The sequence below is a fragment of the Aptenodytes patagonicus genome, chromosome 14 (genome assembly GCF_965638725.1).
Source record: "Aptenodytes patagonicus chromosome 14, bAptPat1.pri.cur, whole genome shotgun sequence".
NCBI classification, from domain to species: domain Eukaryota; kingdom Metazoa; phylum Chordata; class Aves; order Sphenisciformes; family Spheniscidae; genus Aptenodytes; species Aptenodytes patagonicus.
Window position 1 is genome coordinate 1,404,482 of NC_134962.1, and position 19,140 is coordinate 1,423,621.

Consider the following 19,140-nt stretch of genomic DNA (forward strand, 5'->3'; position numbering starts at 1 on the left):
GACGTGGCTGGGGAGGAGGAGGCGTGGGGACACCGGGACACCCCCAGGACAAACGTGGGGAGAAGCAGAGTGGCGGCTGAGCTGTGCCGAGGAGGCTCCCACATCGCAGGGCCAATCCAGGTAGGTGGCGAAGGTGGTGCCGGTCCCATGCCGGTCCCGTGCCATCAGCATGGGGCTGGGTCACCCGGTGAGGGGGAGGCACAACCGCACACCTCCCGGCACGGCTCTGTGGAGCAGCTGCCTCCAGGCAGGAGATGATCCAGTGTGCCAAAGTGAGCCCGTCTGGGCTGCCTACGCCGGGAGGGAGAGGAGCTGGGGCCGCGGCCGGGCATTGCACGTCACGAGCGGGGCTGTCAGCCCTGGCACCTGGATTCCCGCCCTCCGTCCGGGCCTGGGGCATGCGATAACGTCGCTGTGGTTTTGGGCCTGTTCGGAGGGTGGCTCAGCTCGGCTCAGCCAGGCTTGGTGCAGCCTGGCTCAGTGCCGCCGTGCCAGGGCAGGTGGCTCGGCACCGCAGGAATGCAGAGTAGCAGGTTGTGCCCGGCCAGGCTGTCCTTGCCAGCTGGGCAGGGGAGGGGAGCCCATGCCGGCCACAGGTGGTTGTGCTGGGGGGCCCTGCATCCTCGTCCCTGCGCCCCGACAGCCATCTCCTCTGTGGCTTGGCCCCGGGGCTGAGCCTCTGGCACCGAGCTGAGCTCCAGTGCCCAACGTGGGGATGTGTCCCTGCTTTGCCTTGCCCGGGGGGGGGGCATGTTTGCACCTCTGTGCACAGGGTGCAAGGGCAGCGGGGCCAGCCATGGACTGGGTGCTGCTGTGGGGTGCGGGGTCTAGGTAGCACTGGAACCGAGGGGTGCTGCTGCATGGGCACCAAACTAGCAGCTGGCACCCCCCACCACCCCAGCAAGCGCCCTGGTGCTGGGTGAGCAAGGCTCTCGACCAGCTGCCCCCAGTCTCTGGCACCAGCTGGGCTGCAGGACCTGGCTCTGCCCGTGCATTTGCGCAGCACTGAGCACAGCCCGGCTCTGCTTCCCATGGGGGCTGTAAGCACGGCTCTGGCTGGGGGGCCCTGCCTGCCCTGCCTGTCCCTGTCCTTGCCCAGGGAGGACGTTGGCACTCTGCACTGCTGACTCTGTCCCCAGGTCTCCCCCGCGCTGGGCACCCCGCAGAGGAGTGCAGAAAACTACCCCCAGGGAGCAAGGCAGGAGGGTCTGTGCTGGCACTGGGACGGTCCCCAGCTGTCCCCGCGCCTGGCCAGCCCCCTGCCGACACTTTCCAGGTCAGAAGACAGCGTGTCTCCCCAGGCAGGGGACAGGGACAGGGACAGCCAGCCTCCCCCCAGGCTGCTTGCCTGTCATAGCACATCAGGCGGATGCACCGTGTGCCGGGGTGGCTGCTGCACGGGGACCCCGTTGGGGTACGGATTCTGGGGGGCTGGGGCCGACACGCTGGCGCACATGGGCTTGCAGACGGTGCAGCCGTGGCTCGGCATGGCCGTGACGCGGTGCTGTGTGTGCCGGGGCTGGCTCCTGCCGCCCACAGCCGACGCTGGGACAGGCCCTGGGTTGCACCCAGGAAGTTGTGCATGCAGGTGAGTGGCTGACGGTGACGGCAGCCTGCTCGGGGCCACCGCGGGAGGGAGTGAGGCCACGGCACACTGGCCCCTACCGTGCCCACCGCCGTACCCGGTGAGTGCCGGGGCTTGCTGTTACCTCCTTTGCGCTCACCTGTGCCCCAAGCCAGCCGGGGACCTCCGGGGGGTTCTTGGGAAGGGGGATGGGGAGGGAGGGGGAGGCGGGGGCAGGTCCGACCCCACGTGTCCCCCTGTGCGCCCCACCACTGCCTGAGCCCCTCTGTGTGTTGGGACCTCTCCGGCTGTGCCCACCCCCAGGCAGGGGCGTTGGGGGCAGCCAGGCAGGGGGCTGCAAAGGGGTGCAGGGCTGGTTTGGGCCCTCTCCCCCCCTCCCCCCCCCCCACTGTGGGCGGGCTGGTGCCTCTGCGTGACTGTTGGGGTGGGCGGCTGTGCTTGTTGGGGTTGGCGGGGGCCCATGGGGTGCACAGGGTGCACGGGGCCCCAGCGCCGCTCCTGGCACACCTCGGCTGGGGAAGCACGGGTGGAAATCCCCACCGGTGCTTTCCAAGGCGCTCCAGGGTGGGAGCGGGGAGCCCGGGAGCAGCCCCAGAGCCTGTGAGGGCACTGAGAGCCGAGGGAACAGCAGAGGGAGTGGAGCCCCGAATCCCCCAGCCTGGCAGGGTGGTGGGTGAGTGGGGCAGGTGATGCACCCCTGGGCATGGGCAATGCACCCCTGGGTGAAGGCGATGCACCCCTTGGGGTGGGCAATGCGCTCCTGGAAGCGGGTGATGCACCCCTGGGCACAGGCTATGTGAGCAGAGCATTGGCGAGGGGTGCTGGGCCAAACCGCCCCTCTCCGCCCCAGCCTCGCTCCCCGGGGTGCCCCTCACCAGGGCTGGGGTGCCCTCCCCGCCAGCCCCATTGGCCCGGGTACGGTTTGAAGCAGGCTTGCTCTGCGGATTGGCCGGGGGACGTTTCGGGGAGGCCTCAGCAGCGGGTGGAGGCGTGGTTCCTGCCTTCAAATAAGAAGCCCGGCACGGCCGGCGCAGACAGTGCGGCACCGCACAGCCCCGTGCAGCCTTTGTCTGCTGGCGGGGCCGGGGCGTGGGCAGGGGCCAGCCGCCGCCACCGCCCCTCACTCCGGCCCCTCTTTGCAGCCGACAGCACGTGAGCCCCTCGCTACCCGTGGCGGCCGCCCACCCTGCGCCCCGGTGCCGGCGCGGAGGATGCCCATCGAGGCGCTGCAAGCCGGTGACGCCATGAAGGGGGTGACGGTGACGGCACCCTTCACCTCGGCCATGCCCATCCGCATCCTCCGCAAGGGCCCCGCTTATTTCCGCCGGTGTGCCGAGCCAGGTGCTGGGAAGCCCAGCGCAGTGGAGAGGCTGGAGGCCGACAAGGCCAAGTACGTGAAGAGCCAGCGGGTCGCCAGCACCAAGCAGGAGCCAGTGAAGCCGCTGCTGCTCAAGCAGCCCCTCTTCACCCCGGGGGTGCGTCGGGCTGCGCTCACCCCCAGCCGCAGGGCACCCCTGGGGCCACGCCGTGCTGAGGCTGGCGGCCCGAAGACCTCCCTTGACCTGGAGATCCTCAACAACCTCATCAACCTCTGCGACAGCCCCTTCCCCAAGGCCGAGAGCCCGCTGGGCCGGGAGCGCAAGTGGAGGGCAGAGGTGCCAGCGGCGCTGGGCGGCGGGGCGGAAGGTGCTGGCAAGCTGCCGGAGAGCCCCGCTGCCACCAAGTCCCCCGGCAGTGTGGCCGTACGGAGGGTGGATGTCCGTCCCTGTGGGGCTCCGCAGGGCCAGGTGACACTGGTGCCCGCGTCCCCTGTCCCAGGCAGGCTGACTGTGGCCCCGGCACGGAGCTCGCCCGCCCGCCCCGAGAGCGCCCGCCGGCAGCCCCTGCTGCACCGCTCCAAGTCGGACCTGAGCGACCGGCTCTCGCGGGCCACCGCCGACCTGGAGCGCTTCTTCAACTACTGTGGCCTTGACCCCGAGGAGGTGCAGGACATGGGCGCCGAGCGCTTCGCCCGCGCCAGCTCCGACATCGTGTCCCTCAAGTTTCACAGCGTGAGCACAGCCAGCTCGGAGGGCGGCCGCTCGCCGCCCAGCGCTGCCACGCCAGAGGGGCGGCCGGCCGAGCGCATCCCCTACGGTATCTCCGTCATCGAGCGCAACGCCCGCGTCATCAAGTGGCTGTACGGGCTGCGCCAGGCCAGGGAGCCCCAGCAGGTTTCTGACGTGTAGCAGTGCTGCGGTGGCGGCGGGTGCCGGGGACGGGTTGCTCGCGAGCAGGCAATGCCGGACGGGGAGGGAGCGCAGGCTGTGTCCCGGGAGGAGCAGGGACCTCTCGGTGGGGACAGGACCCTCAAACTCAGCCCCCGCCCCCCCTTGCTTCCCTGCCCCCCGTGCCACAGCGGCACTGGCAGAGCCCCGGTGTGGTGGCTGGGCATCCTTCCCGCTGGCTCTGGCTCTGTCAGACCCCTGTGCCGGCACTGGAGAGCCAGGTCCCCGCGAGCCTGTGGGAGGGCAGAGGACACACGTGTCCCCAGGTGCGCGGCCGGTCCCCAACACCCTCTCCTCGCCCACTCCTGCGGGAGCCCGTGTGTGGTCAGCCTGCCTGCACTGCTGGAAGCTCCTGCCTGCCCTGCTTCTTGCCAGCACCCATGGGTGGGGGGTAAGGGGCCGGTTCCCCCCTGCATGGAGCAGGGACACAGCCCTGGGGAAGGAGCTGCCCCCCTGCAGCCTCCACCGAGGGGGCCACGCTGCACGGGTTGGGGGCCGTTTCCTGGTGGCCCCCGTCTTAACGCTGAAGGTCTGGGAGAAGCTGGGTGCTTCGCGGCGGGGGGCAAACCCGACCTCCCGCTTTGAGCAGCCCAGGGCTGCGTGTGTGCGAGTGTCTGTGAGCGCTTGTATCCCCTCCCAGGTGCCAGCGGGCGCACAGCCCCGGGCATGCTGGGCCCTGGTATTTATGAATATGACGGTTGTTGGTCTTTTCCTCATTTCTACTGTTTTTCCTGATGTTTGGTCTGTAAATAATAATAGTAACGCGGCTGGTTTTATTAAATCTCTGTATTTTGGAGGCTGTGTGCATTGCTGTCTCTCGAGGTGGTGGAGGTCAGGATGGGGCAGGGACCCTTGAGGTGCCCACGGCTCAGCAGGGGCTGGCGGTGCTGAGCGGCCGGGTTCCCGCAGGAGCGATGGGTGCCGTGCCGTGGTGTGCCAGCGCGGGGCCCGGCGGGCACAGCGGGGGCGGCGGTCGGGTCTTGCAGGTCCTGGCAGAGCCCTGGCCGGCGGGATTCCCCTCTGTGCCGCAGCCAGTACCGTGCCGACCATGCAGCCCTCCCCTGCCTCCTTGCCCCGCTCCAGCAAAGTGCTGCTGCACTTGGCCAAGTCCCGGCTCCTCCGGGACTGCAAGATGGGGGCGGCGATAGCGGAGACCTCCCAGGCGGGCTGGGGAGGCGCGAGGATAAAAGTCGGTGCAGGGAGCGCTTTGAAGATGAAAAGCGCCCGTGCGTTATCCCCGGGTGGCCTCGTGCGGCACCACGGCCCCCCAGCACCGTGGGTGCTGCCTGCACCGGTGAGATCCCCCTGCTCCTTGTGATACTGATGCATCCCACGTGGGCAGGCGGCTGCTGGGGAAGGTGGTACCAAAGCCACCAGTGTCTGCACCCAGGGGACCCCTCCTGGACACGGGCCCTGCTGCTGCCTCCCTCTGGCTCCAGCCGTGGTGGTGGGGCCATGGCTGCAAATGGCTCCACACGTGCAGGGAGTCAGCCTGCCTGGTGCGGGTGCTGCTCGGCAAACGCCACGTGCGCGGCAGCGGTGACAGGCCAGGGGACAAGGTCCAGCCGCCCGTCCCAGAGCTGCAGGTTTCATTTTTGAAGGGGCCAGAGCTGCTGCCGCTCCGTCCTGCCCCAGCCAGCGCTTCCCCCCAGCTCAGCCCCGGCTCGGCAACTGCTGGCCAGGGCAGCACCGGGGCTCCCCTTGACCAGGGCTTCCATCCAGCACTCGGGGTCCCCAAAAAAGCCCTCACGGGGATGAAGTATTTCCCACACCAGCCCGGCTCCTGCACCGTGTGTGTCCGCCCAGAGCCACTGCCCAGGGTGCAGGATCCATCCAGCTCCCGCTGGGGCGCAGGCAGGTCTGGCTGCCCGGGATGCAGCGGGCGGGATGCGGCGGGCGGGATGCGGGGATGGCGTCTGGCCCATGAGTCAGGCTGACAAAGCGGGCTGGGGAGGAAGCGCACGCCCAAGGTATCCTTAATGATGGCACGTGGGGCACCGGGTGCCTCCGCAGGGAGCCGGAAACCAGGGGGTGACGGGGACCTCGAGCACCCGCTTGGGAACAGGCTTCACCCTCAGGGAAAGCTCTGCGGGAACTGGATCCCCGCCGGCGGCTGGGACCGGCTGTGCTGCCGGATTCCTCAGCCCGGTGTGTCCAGGGCTTGGTCTAAATTTGCTGCTATTGCCAAGGGGGGGGGGGGGGGGGCCGGGGGCCCCTGCCGGGCATGGGGCCGAGCAGCCAACTTGCCCCTCCAGGCGGTGCCGGCCCTCAGCTTGGTTCTGGTGTCCCACAACCTGCGTGGCTGGGACCTGCCGTGGCTGCGTGGCCGCCCAAAGCCCTGCGCGCTCGTGTGTGCATGTGTGATCACGTGCATGTGTGTCCAAGCGTGCGTGCATGCTTGTGTGTACGTGCACATGTGTTTGTGTGCATGCAGATGCACGGACAGGAGGAGCCGTGTTCCCGAGGCAGGAGTCTTTATCTGACCCTGCACCCGTGGGGCTGCCTGCATGAAACCCTGGCATGGCCACGGTGAGGTGACACGTGCCCCCCCCGGGAATGCCCCCCCTTTGCGTGTCCCTGCTGGGGACAGCAGGACGGCCCCAGCGCTCCCTATCACTTTCCCTGGCAGCTGCTTCTCGGCAGCTCCGGTTTCGGTGGGGAGCCGCAGCTGAGCCCGTCTGTTATTTCTAGGGAGGAGGGACGGCCGGGAAGGGTGTCCATCGCCCTTGCCCCTCCGTGCTGGGGTATCCTATGGGTGCCCCATGTGCAGGCAGGAGCTGCAGGCAGGCAGCCGGGAGAGAGAGAAAACCGGCAGCACCCCAGTCTGGGGAGCCAGGCCCAGCACCTCGGGGAGGGGGGCCGCCCCCCTGCCTGGCACTCAGCCTCCGGCCCAGGTGCAGCCGCACCGTGCCAGCCGCCGGCAGGGCGTGAGGGGCCAGGGGGGGCTCCGGGGGGGGCCAGGGCCTGCGGCCGTGCCGGGACGGTTGCTGCCTGCAGTGCCGCTCGCTGGGAGCAGGGCGAGGCTCCCCGGTGGCCCCCCCACCCTGTATTTTCCATTTTTTAATTATTCTGCACAGCCCCACTGATGAGCATCTTCTGGAAGTGCCAACTACGTCACGTGCTTTAATCACTGTTAATTAGCGAATGCCTCAGGACGGTGTTGAGGGCAAGGCATCGGGAACCTCCTTGCTGCCGCGTGTGCAGCCGGTGCCAGTGCCAGCACGCTGCCAGCGAGTCCCACTGTCCCGATGGGGAGGACAGCGCGTCCCTGTGTCCCTCGCCCCACCCCGGGGCACTGTCCCTGTCCCCCGGGAGCTGCGGTGGGGGCCAGAGTTAGGTGGCAGCGAACCCCTGCCCGGGCCCGTTTTGGGGAGGGAGGCACTGGGGCGCCTGGGTGTCACGGAGGCAGCAGGTCCCTGGCAGCTGCCGCCGCTGCCACCAGTCCCCAGGGTGTCCTGGCACCCAGAGGGACAGGTGACCTGGGGACCCAGTGGGGCACCCCTGTCCCGGGGGGGTGAGTGTGCTGCGGGGAGCTGCCACCGGGCTGCAGGGGACCTCTAGTGGCAACGGGGGCCGAGGGGGACGGGGACAGGGACTGCAGGGGGACAGGGACACCCTCAGAAGGGTGACAGGGACAGGCTGTGACCGGGTGTCACTGAGCCCTGCCCTCCCGTGGGCTCACCCGTGCACTGAGCTGCCTGGGGCTCAGGGGTCCGTTTGTCCTGCCCTGTCCCACAGCCCTTCTGCCCACCCTTTTGTCGCAGTTGCTGAAGCGGGGGGGACGGGTGCCTGCCCGGGGGCGGTGGGGTGCAGGGACCTCCCCCCCCACCCCCCCGCTGACTCTTGGAAAATAAATATCTCTTAGTACAAAAATAAAAGCACCTCCAGCCCAAGCTGCAGCAGCTCGGGGGGGGGGGGTGGGGGGGGTGGGCACAGGGCCCTGGTGCTGCTGGCCGGAGACCCAGCTGCTTTGCACCCTGCTCTTCCCGGGCTGCTCCCAAAAGTGCCGTCAGTGTGGGTTTGCCGTCTCAATGCAACCGCGGGCAGGGGGGCTGGGGGTGCAGAGGGGTCTTGGCCCCTTGCCCCACTCCTCCCCACGTGTCCGACACCACCACACCCCCCCATTTCCCTCCCTCCTTTCCCTGCCCCAGCTCAGACCCCCCCCAAAAGCTGCCCCCAGGACCCTTCCCACCACCTCCCGCCCTCCAGCCCCATCTCAAACAGCCCCCTCCCCACCCGCGACCCCTCAGCCCCATCCTGCCTGTTCTGGGGCTCTGCCAGCCCCCTGCCAGCGCTGCCCCCCCCCAGCACGGGGCTGCTGGCCATCCCAGCCCCGGGGACGGTCCCCCCAGGGTCCCCAAAGACTCCCCCTGCTCCTCCCACCCACCCTCAGGGGTTGGAAATGCCCAGCCCGGTCCCGCACGGAGCAGTGCCTGTGCCGCCACGCGTGGGGATGGTGGCTTGGGCCATGCACGCAGGAGGGCACAGCCCGTGTCCCCCTGCACGGCTATGCCTGGGCAGGACGGGAAGGACGGATGGCACCGGCCCCTCGCACTCAGAGGGACCCCCATCCCCACCAGCTCCCCTAATCCCACTGGGAAAGGGGGACGGAGGGGGCTTTGCAATGCCCTAAAACATACAGAAAAGGCAAAGCCCCCGCTGTGCCTTGGAGCTGGGCTGAGCGTGCAGGGGGTCCTGGAGGGGTCTTGGACCCCCATCCCTGGGTGAAGGAGGTAGCGTGGGGAGCTGGAGGCCCAGCCGCACTCTGTGACGCGCAGGATCTCGGAGGATGGGATAAAAAAAGAGTAAAAAATAATAACTGGGGGAAAAGCTTCCCTGCGGCGGCTAGGAGGGCTCGGTCTCCCCCAGCCATCCCTTCTCCCGGCCCCCTCCTGGCCCCCGCCCTCCGTGCCAGGCTGGCACCGGTTGCAGTGCCATGCCGGCCGCCGGCGTGCTAGAAGCTGGCGGGTCGTATCAGCATGCGGGTGCCCTTCAGGGAGTAGCTGGGCCCCTGGAAGTGGTGCCAGCGGATGCCGTTGAGCTTGCGGATGTTGTGCCGGGCCGGGTAGTAGATGCCGTTCAGGTTGGAGAGGCCGCAGGCATCGAACCACCAGCCTGCGAGGAGGGAGCAGGGTGGGAGGGTGGCATCCCAGGTGGGCACCCATGGGTGCTGCGTGGGCGTCCCCCCTCCCGCTCACTCACCTCCCGACAGCATCTGGGCGCACTTGCAGAGGCAGTTGTCGTTGTCGGCGTCGCGGGTGCTGAAGTGGGTGCCCTGCAGCGCCATGCCGCTCTGCTGCCCGGCCGTGCCGCTGTAGTCCTGCAGCGAGAGCCTGCCACCCGGCCCAGCACGGCATGGCCATGGCCACCATCAGTGCTGGCTGGCTGGCAGCACTGGGGGGGGGGGGTTTCACAAAACCCCTCAGCCCTGCTCAGGGGGGGGTCGAAGGCCATAGGATGCCATGAGCTGGGCAAGGGCCGGCACGGAGGGATGCAGGCAGAGATCCTGCAGCTCCAGCTTGGCCTGGGTCTGCTGGTTTGGAGGGCCTGTCCTGGGGGTCCCCGAGGGTGGAGGTCATGCTATGCTGGGGCAGAGAGGACCCCCCCCCCCCCCCCGAGGCTCCTCCAGTCCTCTTTGCTGGGGGTTGGCTCGGTGCACGCATGGGATGCATGGTGCAGAGGATCTCCAGGGTCTGGTCCCATCTCCAGCCCAGCACCAAAGCACCCAGCTGCCTGCCACCCCTCCCGCCCGTGGCCAGGTTGATGTTCCTGGGAGCACACGCCGTCCTCACAAGCCTGGCAGCAGGAGCGCAGCATGCCTCCCCAGACATGGGTGTAGCAGCCTGGGGATGCCTGGAACCCCCAGGAATGCCCGGCGGCTGTGGCCGTGTCACCCCTACTTGCCCAAGCATCGAGCTGCGATGCGAGTGCCCTGGCTGCCTGCTGGCACCACGCTCAGCTGCCGGCTGGGATGGGAAATCCCGCTGCCTTGATGCAATTTCATGCATTAAAATCTACTTTGGGTTCTCAGGAGCCCATGGAGTGAAGAAGGAGTGGGTGGCACAGCAACGTCCCCTGGCACCTGGGGAGGAGCTCTGCCGAGCCGTAATCCCGCCGGGAAATCTCAGCGACGCCCCGTGTGATCCTGCACCCCCCTGGGCCATGCGCTTCTCCCGGGCACCGCAGCCAGCCCTTGCCCGTGGCCACCGCTGCCCGCGGGGCTTGGGGACAGCTGGAGACGGGGAGGGCTGGGTGGCCGCCCCTGCAGTGCTTCTCTCCTACCTGTAAAGCTGCCGCTCGCTCCCCAGCTGGAATTTCCTGTAGTGGGCATAGACCTGGCCGCCCTCCCAGTCCCGCAGCTCGACGCGCAGGGCGTAGGGCGCCTGGCTCGTCAGGAGGTGCACGGCCTCGTTACCCAGCCAGTACTCGCCCGCCGCATCCCCGAAGCCCTGGGGGAGCAGTGGGGGCGGGTGAGTGTGGGGTGCCCGGGGCGCAACGCCGGGTGCCCCCCTCCCCAGGTGGGCGCAGACCTGCTTGTAGTCCCTCCAGCTCCTCTGGAAGCTGAGGCTGCCATTGGCGCGGAGCTGGATGACGGTCCAGCCCCCTCGGTCCGTCTCCATGTCGCAGTACGCCTGCAGCGGGGAGAGCCGGGACAGGCTGCAGAGTAGGGCGATGAGGGCTGGCTCGGGGTGGGTAGCCGGGTGCATCCCCCACCCCCCCCCACCCCGGGCTGGGCAGCTCAGCATGGGTTCTGCATGGGTGCTAGAGCTTGCCAAGGGGCTGGCAAGCATGTGCCGTGCCCAGTGCCTGGCTGGGGGGTCTCTCCTCCCTCTGTGGCCGTGGGCAGGGGCTGGGGCATGGTGCTTATGGGTGGGCTATGGGGGTGCCTTTAAAATCAATTTTATCCCCCCCCCTCCCGCCTTCGCCCCCTCTGCAGCCCCCGGGGCACCTCAGCCCCACGGCCAGACGGGGTGGGGGGCACTGGCCTGGCAGGAGGGGTTGGGATGTGCCCATCCCACAGGGATACCCACTGTGGTATGGGGGTAGTGTGCACTGGGTGGCCCTGGGGTCAGCAGCACCCCGGGGTGCTGCAGTGGGAGCCCTCTCCGGGCTGCGCTCACCTTTTTGGGTTCACTGAGGTTGGCGATGTGGAGGGTGTAGACCCCACTGGCATGGATGCCCGCCCGGTGCACCTCGGCGCAGTCCTGGAAGAGCTGCTCCTGCCCGGGCAGCGGGGCTGCGGCAGAGGGGACGGCAAGACATTAGAAACCCCGCCGGTGCCGCAGCCCTGCCTGGTTTTGTTGCTCTTCCCCGCTCCCTTTGGATGCTTTTGTGCCCACGGATTCTTTTTCTTTCTTCTGTGTCGTCTCCCTGGGGCTGGGTGAGGCAGCGGCTGCGATGCACTGGGGCTGCCGCCAGGCTAAGCCCGGGGATTTGCCGTGGCTGGAGACAGAGTCGGGACATGGACCCTCCCCTGGGGGCTCGGAGCTGCTCCTCGGATGCCATCCAGGGCTCATTTTCGGGGCAAAGTCACCCACGCCTGAGCTGAGCCCAGGGGCCCTGCACCTTCATGGGGGGGGGCAAGGAGCTCTCCCGCTGCCTGCACCCTGCCTGCGCACCCCGGCTCACCTCTGCCCTGGGAGACGAGGCGCACCAGGCTCTGCACTGACTCGAGGAGCTGGAGCTGCTGGCGCTGGAGTAGGCTGGTGTTGGCGCTGGCGGCCAGCAGCGACTTCTCCAGCTCCTCGATGGTGCCGCTCTGCCGGCTTACCAGGCGCTGCAACTTCTCCTTCTCCAAGCGGGCCCCCGCCAGCTCCGCCTGGTGCTTCGTCTCCATCTCCAGCACCCGCACCTCCAGGATACTGAAAGGGGGAGGCAGCGGTGACGGGGGGGCTGTGCCTGTGCCGAGCAGCCGGGCAGGGAGCGGGCGGCAGAGTGGACCCAGCCCCGGCTGCGGTGCCCCAGCACATCTGCAGGGACGCAGAGCTGTCCCCGTCCCCTGCCGCACCCACCGAATCGCACCCCGCCTGGCACCTCCGGGACATGCTTAGCTCGGGGGAATCAAAGCCCAAGGGGCTGTGCCGGGGCTGTGCAATCCCCCAGGGACCCCAGCCAGGCCCTGGAGGGATTCAAGCCCCCCCAAAGTGCAGCTGTGCTCCTGGGGCGGGAGAGACAAGCTTTCCCCCGGGGTCCGGGGACTGTGGGGGTCCCCAGGTCGCCCCAGGCCCTACTTGTTCCTGTTCTGCAGCTTATGGATCTCGTTCGTCTGCAGCAGCAGCTGCTTCTCCAGCTTGGTGGTGGACAGGGAGTTCTCCTGCAGCTGCATCTCGATGCGTGACGTCTGGTTCAGCACCTGCCCCGGGAGCGGAGGGGAGCGTCGGTGTGAGCAGCCAGGGCCACGCCACGTTCCTCAGTGTCACCGCGCTCACGGCTCCCCGGCACACAACCCCGGTACCTCTGCACACTGGTGCATTAAACCATGCATCACCTCGGGGAATCGCCCCACTTTTAGCAACAGAGAAACCATGTCGCCCACCATGGTCCCGGGGGTGGTGGGGACATTACGGCACACGTGCCGTGAGCCCCGGCCACCTCCTACCTGGGCCTCCACATCAGTGAGCTTGCGGCTCTGCTCAGCGCTTTGGTTGAGGAGGGTGCTGCCGATCTCCAGCATGGTGGCGGTCTGGTTCTGCACCGCTGTCTGCCGCAGCTGCGCCATCTCCGGCTTCATGCTCGTCTGGATGTAGCTCTCCAGCTGCGGAGGGGAGCCGGGACACATCAGGTCATCTGGGGAGCTCGCCGGGTCCTCCCACGGCGCCCTGGCTGAGCCTGGCAGCGCTCGGCACAGCCCCCAGGCACATCCCTGGGAGTGTTTCAGCATGGCACGACCCATCTTGGGGCCCTTTGAAGCTTATCGGGAGGACAGAGCGAGCTGCCCGCAGGCTGCGCTGCTGCGGGGGAGCCCCCTCAGGCACCAGCTGCCAAGATTCCTGGGCTGCAGTGCCAGCTGCTTTCTTCTCGCCAGGACCCGGCACCGGCTTGTGTGCTCCCAGGTCTGCTGGCACGCTGGGGCTGCTGCCCGGCTGGGGTGGCCTGTGCCGAGCAGCTGGGCAGGGAGCAGCCAGCGTCGGCATCGGCATCAGCTGCCAGCCCCCAGCCATCGGTTTCCCAGGGTTGGGGACAGGGACGGTGCGGGCCACCATCGGCTGGGGAAGTTGGGTGTCCGGCGCCCGGTGCTGCCCCGCCATGGGGAAGCGCTCGGGGCTGGGAAGAAGCCGGCTGCGGACACAGCTGAGATGTCGCTTCCGCTTTCCCAGCCCACGGGGGAGCCGCCTTTCCCAAAGGCTTTTCTATTTCTGGCGGCCCCGCCATGAGGTTCCCATTCAGCCCCTCCCCGGGGCGACGGCCTCGGCGGGGGCACGGTCCCTCAGCAGGGGCCGCGGGGAGCGGAACGGGCCGTGCTGCCGCCCACGCTGGGAAAGCAGCCCCGCGCTGGGCAGCCCCCCGAGAGAGGGAAGGGACGGGGGCTGCCCGGCTCCCTCCACCCTACAGATCCCGCTGTCCCCGCGCCGCCCGGGTCCTGCTCCCTGCCCAACCTCCCAGCCGGTGCAGGCGGAGCCCCACATCCTCGTGCATCTCACGCGGTTGTGGACCAGGCGGGACCGGCCGGGGTGGGATGGTGATCTCCCAGGTGGCATGGCCGGCAGGCAGCGGTGCCGGGATGCTTGGCACGGGAGCGGGGCCGGCAGCGGGCCAGGGCGCAGGGCTCTGCTCTGCACTTGTTTGTGCATGATGAAATCTCACTGGCAGCAGCGGGGACCCGTTCCCTCCTCCCCAGACCCGGGCAGCAGCGAAACCATCACCCCACCACAAGCAGCCATGGCAGGCAGGAGGGTCCCGGGGCTGGGCATCCCGGCCGGCATTGCCTGCACCCCGCTTCCCCGGGGATTTTCCCTTGTAGGAACGTGCTCATGGGGAGGAAGCAGGGAAAGGTCGGAGAGCCGCGTCTGGAAAACATTTCCCCGAGCTGAGTGATTGCTGGAGAGTTTCCCTTTAACCACGTCGTTAATCTTGTTGCTTCACAGGGCTCGGGGAGGCCTTTTCTCCCTCTCGATCTTGCTTTTTTTTTTTTTTTTTTTTTTAAATAAACATATCTCCCAGCCCAAGGGCAGTACATACCCGTGGAAAAGGTCAGGCTGGCACGGGGAGGGCTGAGCGCAACCGGAGAAGGAGCCCTGGCTCTCAGCCCCAACCCCGGCAGCTCCCTGGGAGCAGCTGGGGCTGGAGGGGGGCACAGCGTCCCTGGCCATGGGTGGCACAGGGGACCCAAGTGGGACAGGCTCTGTGCACAGGGCAGGGAAACCAGGATCATCGCCCCTTCACCCCACGGGTGGTGAGGTGAGCCGGGCTCGCCTGGGCTTGGAGGGGTCCCACCAGCCTTGTTCCTCACCAAGAAGGGCAGAGTGGCTGGGGGGGGGACGACCGTGGTGCTGCGGGTGACCCCAAAATGCTGCCCTGGGGCAGGAGGAACCCCGGTCACTCTGCCATCCCAGTGCTGGGGACCCGTTGCCCATGGCTGGATGGTCCTGTGCCACCTTCTTGCAGCTGCATCCTTCCCCTGTCCCCGTCCCCATCCTGCCCTGGCATTTCTAAGCATCCCACAAGCACAAGCTGGGGGGGCCCCAGGGCCAGAGGTGGGGGGGAAGCCAGCACCAGCCCCTGTGCCACAGGCGCCCCAGAGCTGCCAACCTGCCACTGCCCCGCTGGGGACCCTGTCCCGCCCCAAGCCCCCCCCCCCCCCCGACCTGGTGGCTCCATCAAATGTTTATGTTTGAACTAAAATTAATTCCTCCTGAGAAGGGAACAGCCGACAGAACAGCGAGCAGAAGCCACGTGTCCCCATGCGCCGGGTCCTCGCCATGTCCCTGTCCCTCCCGGCCATGGTGGGGGCTGCACATGGGGAGGGTGGACCAGCACCCCAGTGTTGCGGATGGGGTCCCTTGGGGAAGCTGGGTGCTGGGGGTACCCAAGGGGACCCGGGGAGCCCTGCTGAGGTTTGGGGGGCCTGCTGGCAGGCCCCCCAGACCCCGGCACCCAGCCAGGACTCCCCGGGCCAGGACAGAGCAGACGGGGATGCATCGTTGTTTACAATCCGTCCCCAAACCCGATGCCTCCTTCGAGCCCCAGTTTGTTTGTTCAGAGCTGGAGCCTGACCAAAACAAGCCTCTCTGGGCAGCTCCGGTTAAATTAGGAAAGCCGAGGAACAACAGAAAAAAAAAGCTAAAAGCTGCCTTTGCCGGAGGGGCCATGCTGCGGGATAGGAATGATGGGATGGAATGGGATGGGATGGGGTGCTGGCTGCCCAGTGCCCCACTGCCTCCTGCTCCTTGGGGCTGCGGTGTACAGCATCGCTGCCCACAGCTGCCCAGATGTACAACCCCACTTTGCCTGCGGCTGCCTGCTGTGGGGCAGGGCCACGTGCACCTGCAGTGGGACCCCCGGCCCCCCGCCTTGCTCGGCCGTGCCCAGAGGCTGCCCTCGCCCCATGAGAAGCTCAGAGCTGGCCTGGGCACCCAGGGCACAGGGACCCCAGGGCAGGGGCCCCAGGGTGCAAGGACCCCAGGGTGCAGGCACCCCCAGCAGGTCCTGCAGTGATGGAGATTCGCTGCCACCAGCTGGGTGGTGGCTGGCTCTGCCTGTCCCGCTGTGACACCCCGGGCTGGCTTTCAGTGGAGCCGTGGCTCAGCGTTTTCCCAGCTTTTGAGGAATTTGTCGTCTAGGATGGCTGAGGGGACAGGGGACAGCCCTGCACATCCCTGTTCCTGCCCCCGCCATCTCCACACGGCCGGCGGCTGGGAGAGGGTCCCCAGGCAGTGTGGCCAGTGCAGGCCACCCCTGGGACACCCTGCTTGATGTGTTTGACCCCGGCCCCGAGGGCTGCGGGGGCTCAGCACGCACCATCCCGCAGCATCGCTAGCCCTGCTCAGCCGGGGGAATCTTCCAGCAAATTGGGGTGCAGAGGCACGCGGGTCCCTTTGCAACCCGGCAGGACACGGCAGGGATGTGGTGTTGGCGATGCCGCTTGGCTCGAAGGCTGGTGACAGCTGGGGACAAGCTGTTTGCCCTCTTATCAGCACGGGCACACAGGGTCCCGGTGCCGCTGCCTTGCCGGGACATGGGGTTTACATCCCCCTGGGGAGGTGTCCCCTGGGACGAGCCAGCCGGGAGCTATTCCTGGGTCTGACGCAGGCGGCCGTGCTCGGCAGATGGGGGCTCCAACGGCGCTCGCGAGCCCTCGGGAAGGAAATGCCGCTTCCTGCCGTGGGTGGTGGGGACGGGGCGAGCCGGGGTGGCAGGCACCCCTGTGAGCACGCAGCCCCTCTGGTGCGGCACCCCACTGCCCCCCACCCTGCACCCACCCACCCGCCCACGCGCCACGGGGCCGCCCGGGAGCCATGGGTCCCACTCAAAAACTCACCAAGTGCCAGGAGCTTTTGCAAAGCCCGTAAGTGGGAAAACGATGAAGCTGGCGAGGTTTCGGTGGTGCCTGCCTTTACATCCTTCACTCTGCCACCTGCCAGAACCCTTCCCAAGAGCTTTCCAACAGGGTCGCATCCTGACCCCGAACAGGGAGCGCTGAGCCCCAAGGGATGCCCGGCACAGCCAGCCCAGCTGGAACCACGAGGAGCCATGGCAGGGATGGCAGGGGGATACAGCTGCAGTGCAAGCGCCGGTGATCTGCAGCACCTACGGGCTGCAGCACTCACAAGCTGCAGCACCCGCAGCACCGGCAGCACCCATTCCCTCCCGCAAGACATTGCCCGGTGCAGATGGGCCAGGATCAGGCCCAGGTTGCAAACCTGCAGGGGAGACGCTGACCTGGCCGCAGCGCTGCTGCTCGGGTGGGCACGAAACCCCTGTGCAGCCAGCTCTGCCTCGGGCAGCCTGGAGCAGGCAGAGAGCCGGAGCGGGCAGCTGGTACGGGGGTGCTGTGCGCTTGGGTGCTGGAGGCAGACCCCCTGCCCGTGCCCCCCCCGCTGCCCCGCACCCTACCTTCAGCAGCCACTGGGTGCTGTTCTCCAGAATCCTCTCGAGGTGCCGCAGGCGCTGGGCGGCCCCGTGGCCGGCATGCGCGGTGCCGGCCGGCGAGTCCCGCTGCAGCAGCGCGTTGGCAGGGCCGGGGGCGGCGGGGGCGGGCGGGCAGGGCAGAGGGTCGGCCTCGGGCAGCACAAAGGTGTAGCTGCAGTGGCCGTGCTGCACCCGGTGGTAACGCCGGCGGCCGCCCCCCTCCAGCGCCTGGCGCTGGGCTCCGGCCGCACACAGTGCCGTCGTGGCACAGGTCAGGGCCACGAGGCCGAGGCTGAGCACCCGCATGGTGCGGGGGTCCCCGCGGCACCGGGGAGGGGGTAAGAGCGGGGTGCCGTAGCCGGGGATGCGCCGGCACTTCCCGGGCGGCCGCCACACCGCTCTTTGCCGGGACGGGTCAGTGGGCGCTCGCCGCCAAGTTGAAACGCTGCGATTTCGGCATTTCCTCCCTCTGAGCCGGCTCTGGCCGCTCCGGCCTTTTATCGCCAGGCGGCCGCAGGCCTCGCAGGGGGAGAGGGGAAAAAAAAAAGAAAAACAAAGGAAAAAATCTGTTTAAAAACAATACTTCTATCTTTTTTCTCTCCTCCTAGCCCACTGCAGGGAGATCAAGTTTCACACGTGATCTATAAATGTCTCGTGCACACACACACACACTCACACACGCAGCCCCCATCCCTCCCCCGGCTACACGCACCCGCCGGCCCCCCCGGCCATTCTCTGCGCAGCTCATCGCACCTCCCAGGGCGGGCAGTGCCGCGGCAGCACCGCCAGCCAGCGGGGCCAAGCTGTCCGCGCCAGCACCAAGCCCTCCCACCCTCCGGCCCTGGCACCCAGCAAGTCCCCCCCGATCAGCACCCGCTGGGACCCGCCGCCCCCAGGACACCCCCATCCTGGGGAGCGGAGCTCCCTCCCCTCGTCCCGGCTATTTATAACGCTGGAGGGAGCCAGGCCTGGATTTGGCTGCTCCGGCCGGGGGACGAGCCTGTGGGGACCGGGACGGGGGCTGTGTCCCAGGCGGAGCTTGGCAGGACCCAGCCAGACACTGCACAGGGCTCGGGGTGCCTAAATCCCGGGCGGGGGGTCCACCGGGGGCTGGGACGGCTGCGTGTCATGGGCACCCACCAGAGCCGGGGGTCACCACGGCTGCTAGCCCACACGCTGGGTTAGTTCTAGGCTGGTTCCCCCGGGAGGGGACAATCACAGTGGTGGGGACAGGCTGGCACGGGAGAGCAGGCTTCCCCGGGGCATGGCTCACGCATCTCAGGAGAGGGTGATTTTTTCTCAGCACGGGGGTCTCGTGTCCCCGCACGCTGGGCTGCCTGCAGAGCTGTGGGGCCAGAGAAGGGACCCCGCTGCCATCCCGGTCACCGCGGGATGGCCGGGGATGCTGTGAGCGCCAGTACTGGAGCAGCTGGCGGGAGCACTGTCTGCAGCACGGAGCAGTGCTGCCTGGTGAGTGGGGTGCTCCATCCCCCCGGAGGAAATGCCGGAGCTGCCGTGGGGCCAGCGTGCTGCGGTTGTGCCGTCACAGTAACCGGATTACGCGGCTGGGCCCAGCCGCCGCTGTGAGGGGGGGCCCATGAGACTCGGTGCGCTCACTGCAGTTAGCAACCAGCTGGACAAGCCCCTCGGTGCGTCCCGGTGGCAGAGCTGAGCCCGGGATACCTGTGGGGCAGCAGTCCCGGTGCTTGCCGCTTGCTCCAGCCGCTGGCTCGGGCACCGAGAGATGCTGGTGATGCTTTAAATAAAACCTTTAAAGTAAAATCTTTCCCCAAACCCCCCGGTGCCTGGGGGCCAGGGCAGGGTGCCCCCCCCCGCCCCCCACTGGGAGCCGTGCTGCAGGGCACAGGCGGCTGCAGGTTGCGGGATGGAGGGGTCCGTGCCGGTGGCTGCCTTTCCCCTCCACTTCAGGGTCTGGGTCTGGCCGTGTGCTGCAGGGGCTCGGAGGGGCACAGCTGATCCCACACCCCTGGCAGTGCCGTGAGCCGGTGCAGAGCCGGGCTGCCATGCCCACTGCCTGTTCCCACCGCAGCGAGGCCAGGGGATGCAGGGGTAATGCCGTGGCCACAGCCGGCGTCCCCGTCCCCCTCCAGCAGTGCCTTGTGGAAATGAGGAAAACAGGGAGGCGAGAGGGATGCCGGAGGTTTAATACATTTATTTGACATTAAGTGAACAGAGGAGCTGCTACAGCAGCTTCGTGCC

The 19,140-nt window shown here is 68.0% G+C and overlaps 2 protein-coding genes across 3 annotated transcripts; one reads left to right on the forward strand and one right to left on the reverse strand.

Moving 5' to 3' along the window:
• The first annotated feature begins 64 nt into the window (after positions 1-64).
• Positions 65-4,646, forward strand: FAM110A (family with sequence similarity 110 member A). 2 transcript variants are annotated; one of them, XM_076351767.1, is made up of 2 exons: positions 65-120; positions 2,728-4,646. In XM_076351767.1, the coding sequence occupies exon 2, from the start codon at positions 2,797-2,799 to the stop codon at positions 3,811-3,813; it is 1,017 nt and encodes a 338-aa protein (XP_076207882.1). In that variant the 5' UTR covers positions 65-120; positions 2,728-2,796; the 3' UTR covers positions 3,814-4,646. The 2 variants fall into 2 exon arrangements, with proteins under 2 accessions (XP_076207882.1, XP_076207881.1); XM_076351766.1 differs by lacking the exon at positions 65-120 and adding an exon at positions 1,630-1,685.
• A 4,022-nt stretch (positions 4,647-8,668) lies between these two features.
• On the reverse strand, positions 8,669-17,451 carry ANGPT4 (angiopoietin 4). The gene is made up of 9 exons (XM_076351762.1): positions 16,906-17,451; positions 12,452-12,607; positions 12,084-12,205; positions 11,482-11,714; positions 10,974-11,089; positions 10,383-10,484; positions 10,135-10,301; positions 9,055-9,185; positions 8,669-8,967 (listed from the first exon to the last, which is right to left on the reverse strand). The coding sequence occupies exons 1-9, from the start codon at positions 17,224-17,226 to the stop codon at positions 8,807-8,809; spliced, it is 1,509 nt and encodes a 502-aa protein (XP_076207877.1). The 5' UTR covers positions 17,227-17,451; the 3' UTR covers positions 8,669-8,806.
• Positions 17,452-19,140: the final 1,689 nt, after the last annotated feature.

Coding starts and splice junctions, on each gene's coding strand:
- FAM110A (XM_076351767.1), top strand. CDS start 2,797: ATGCCCATCGAGGCGCTGCAAGCCGGTGACGCCATGAAGGGGGTGACG.
- ANGPT4 (XM_076351762.1), bottom strand. CDS start 17,226: ATGCGGGTGCTCAGCCTCGGCCTCGTGGCCCTGACCTGTGCCACGACG. Junction 11,090..11,481: donor CCTCGTCTCCCAGGGCAGAG/GTGAGCCGGGGT, acceptor CCTCTGCCGCAG/CCCCGCTGCCCGGGCAGGAG. Junction 10,485..10,973: donor ACCTCAGTGAACCCAAAAAG/GTGAGCGCAGCC, acceptor TCCCCGCTGCAG/GCGTACTGCGACATGGAGAC.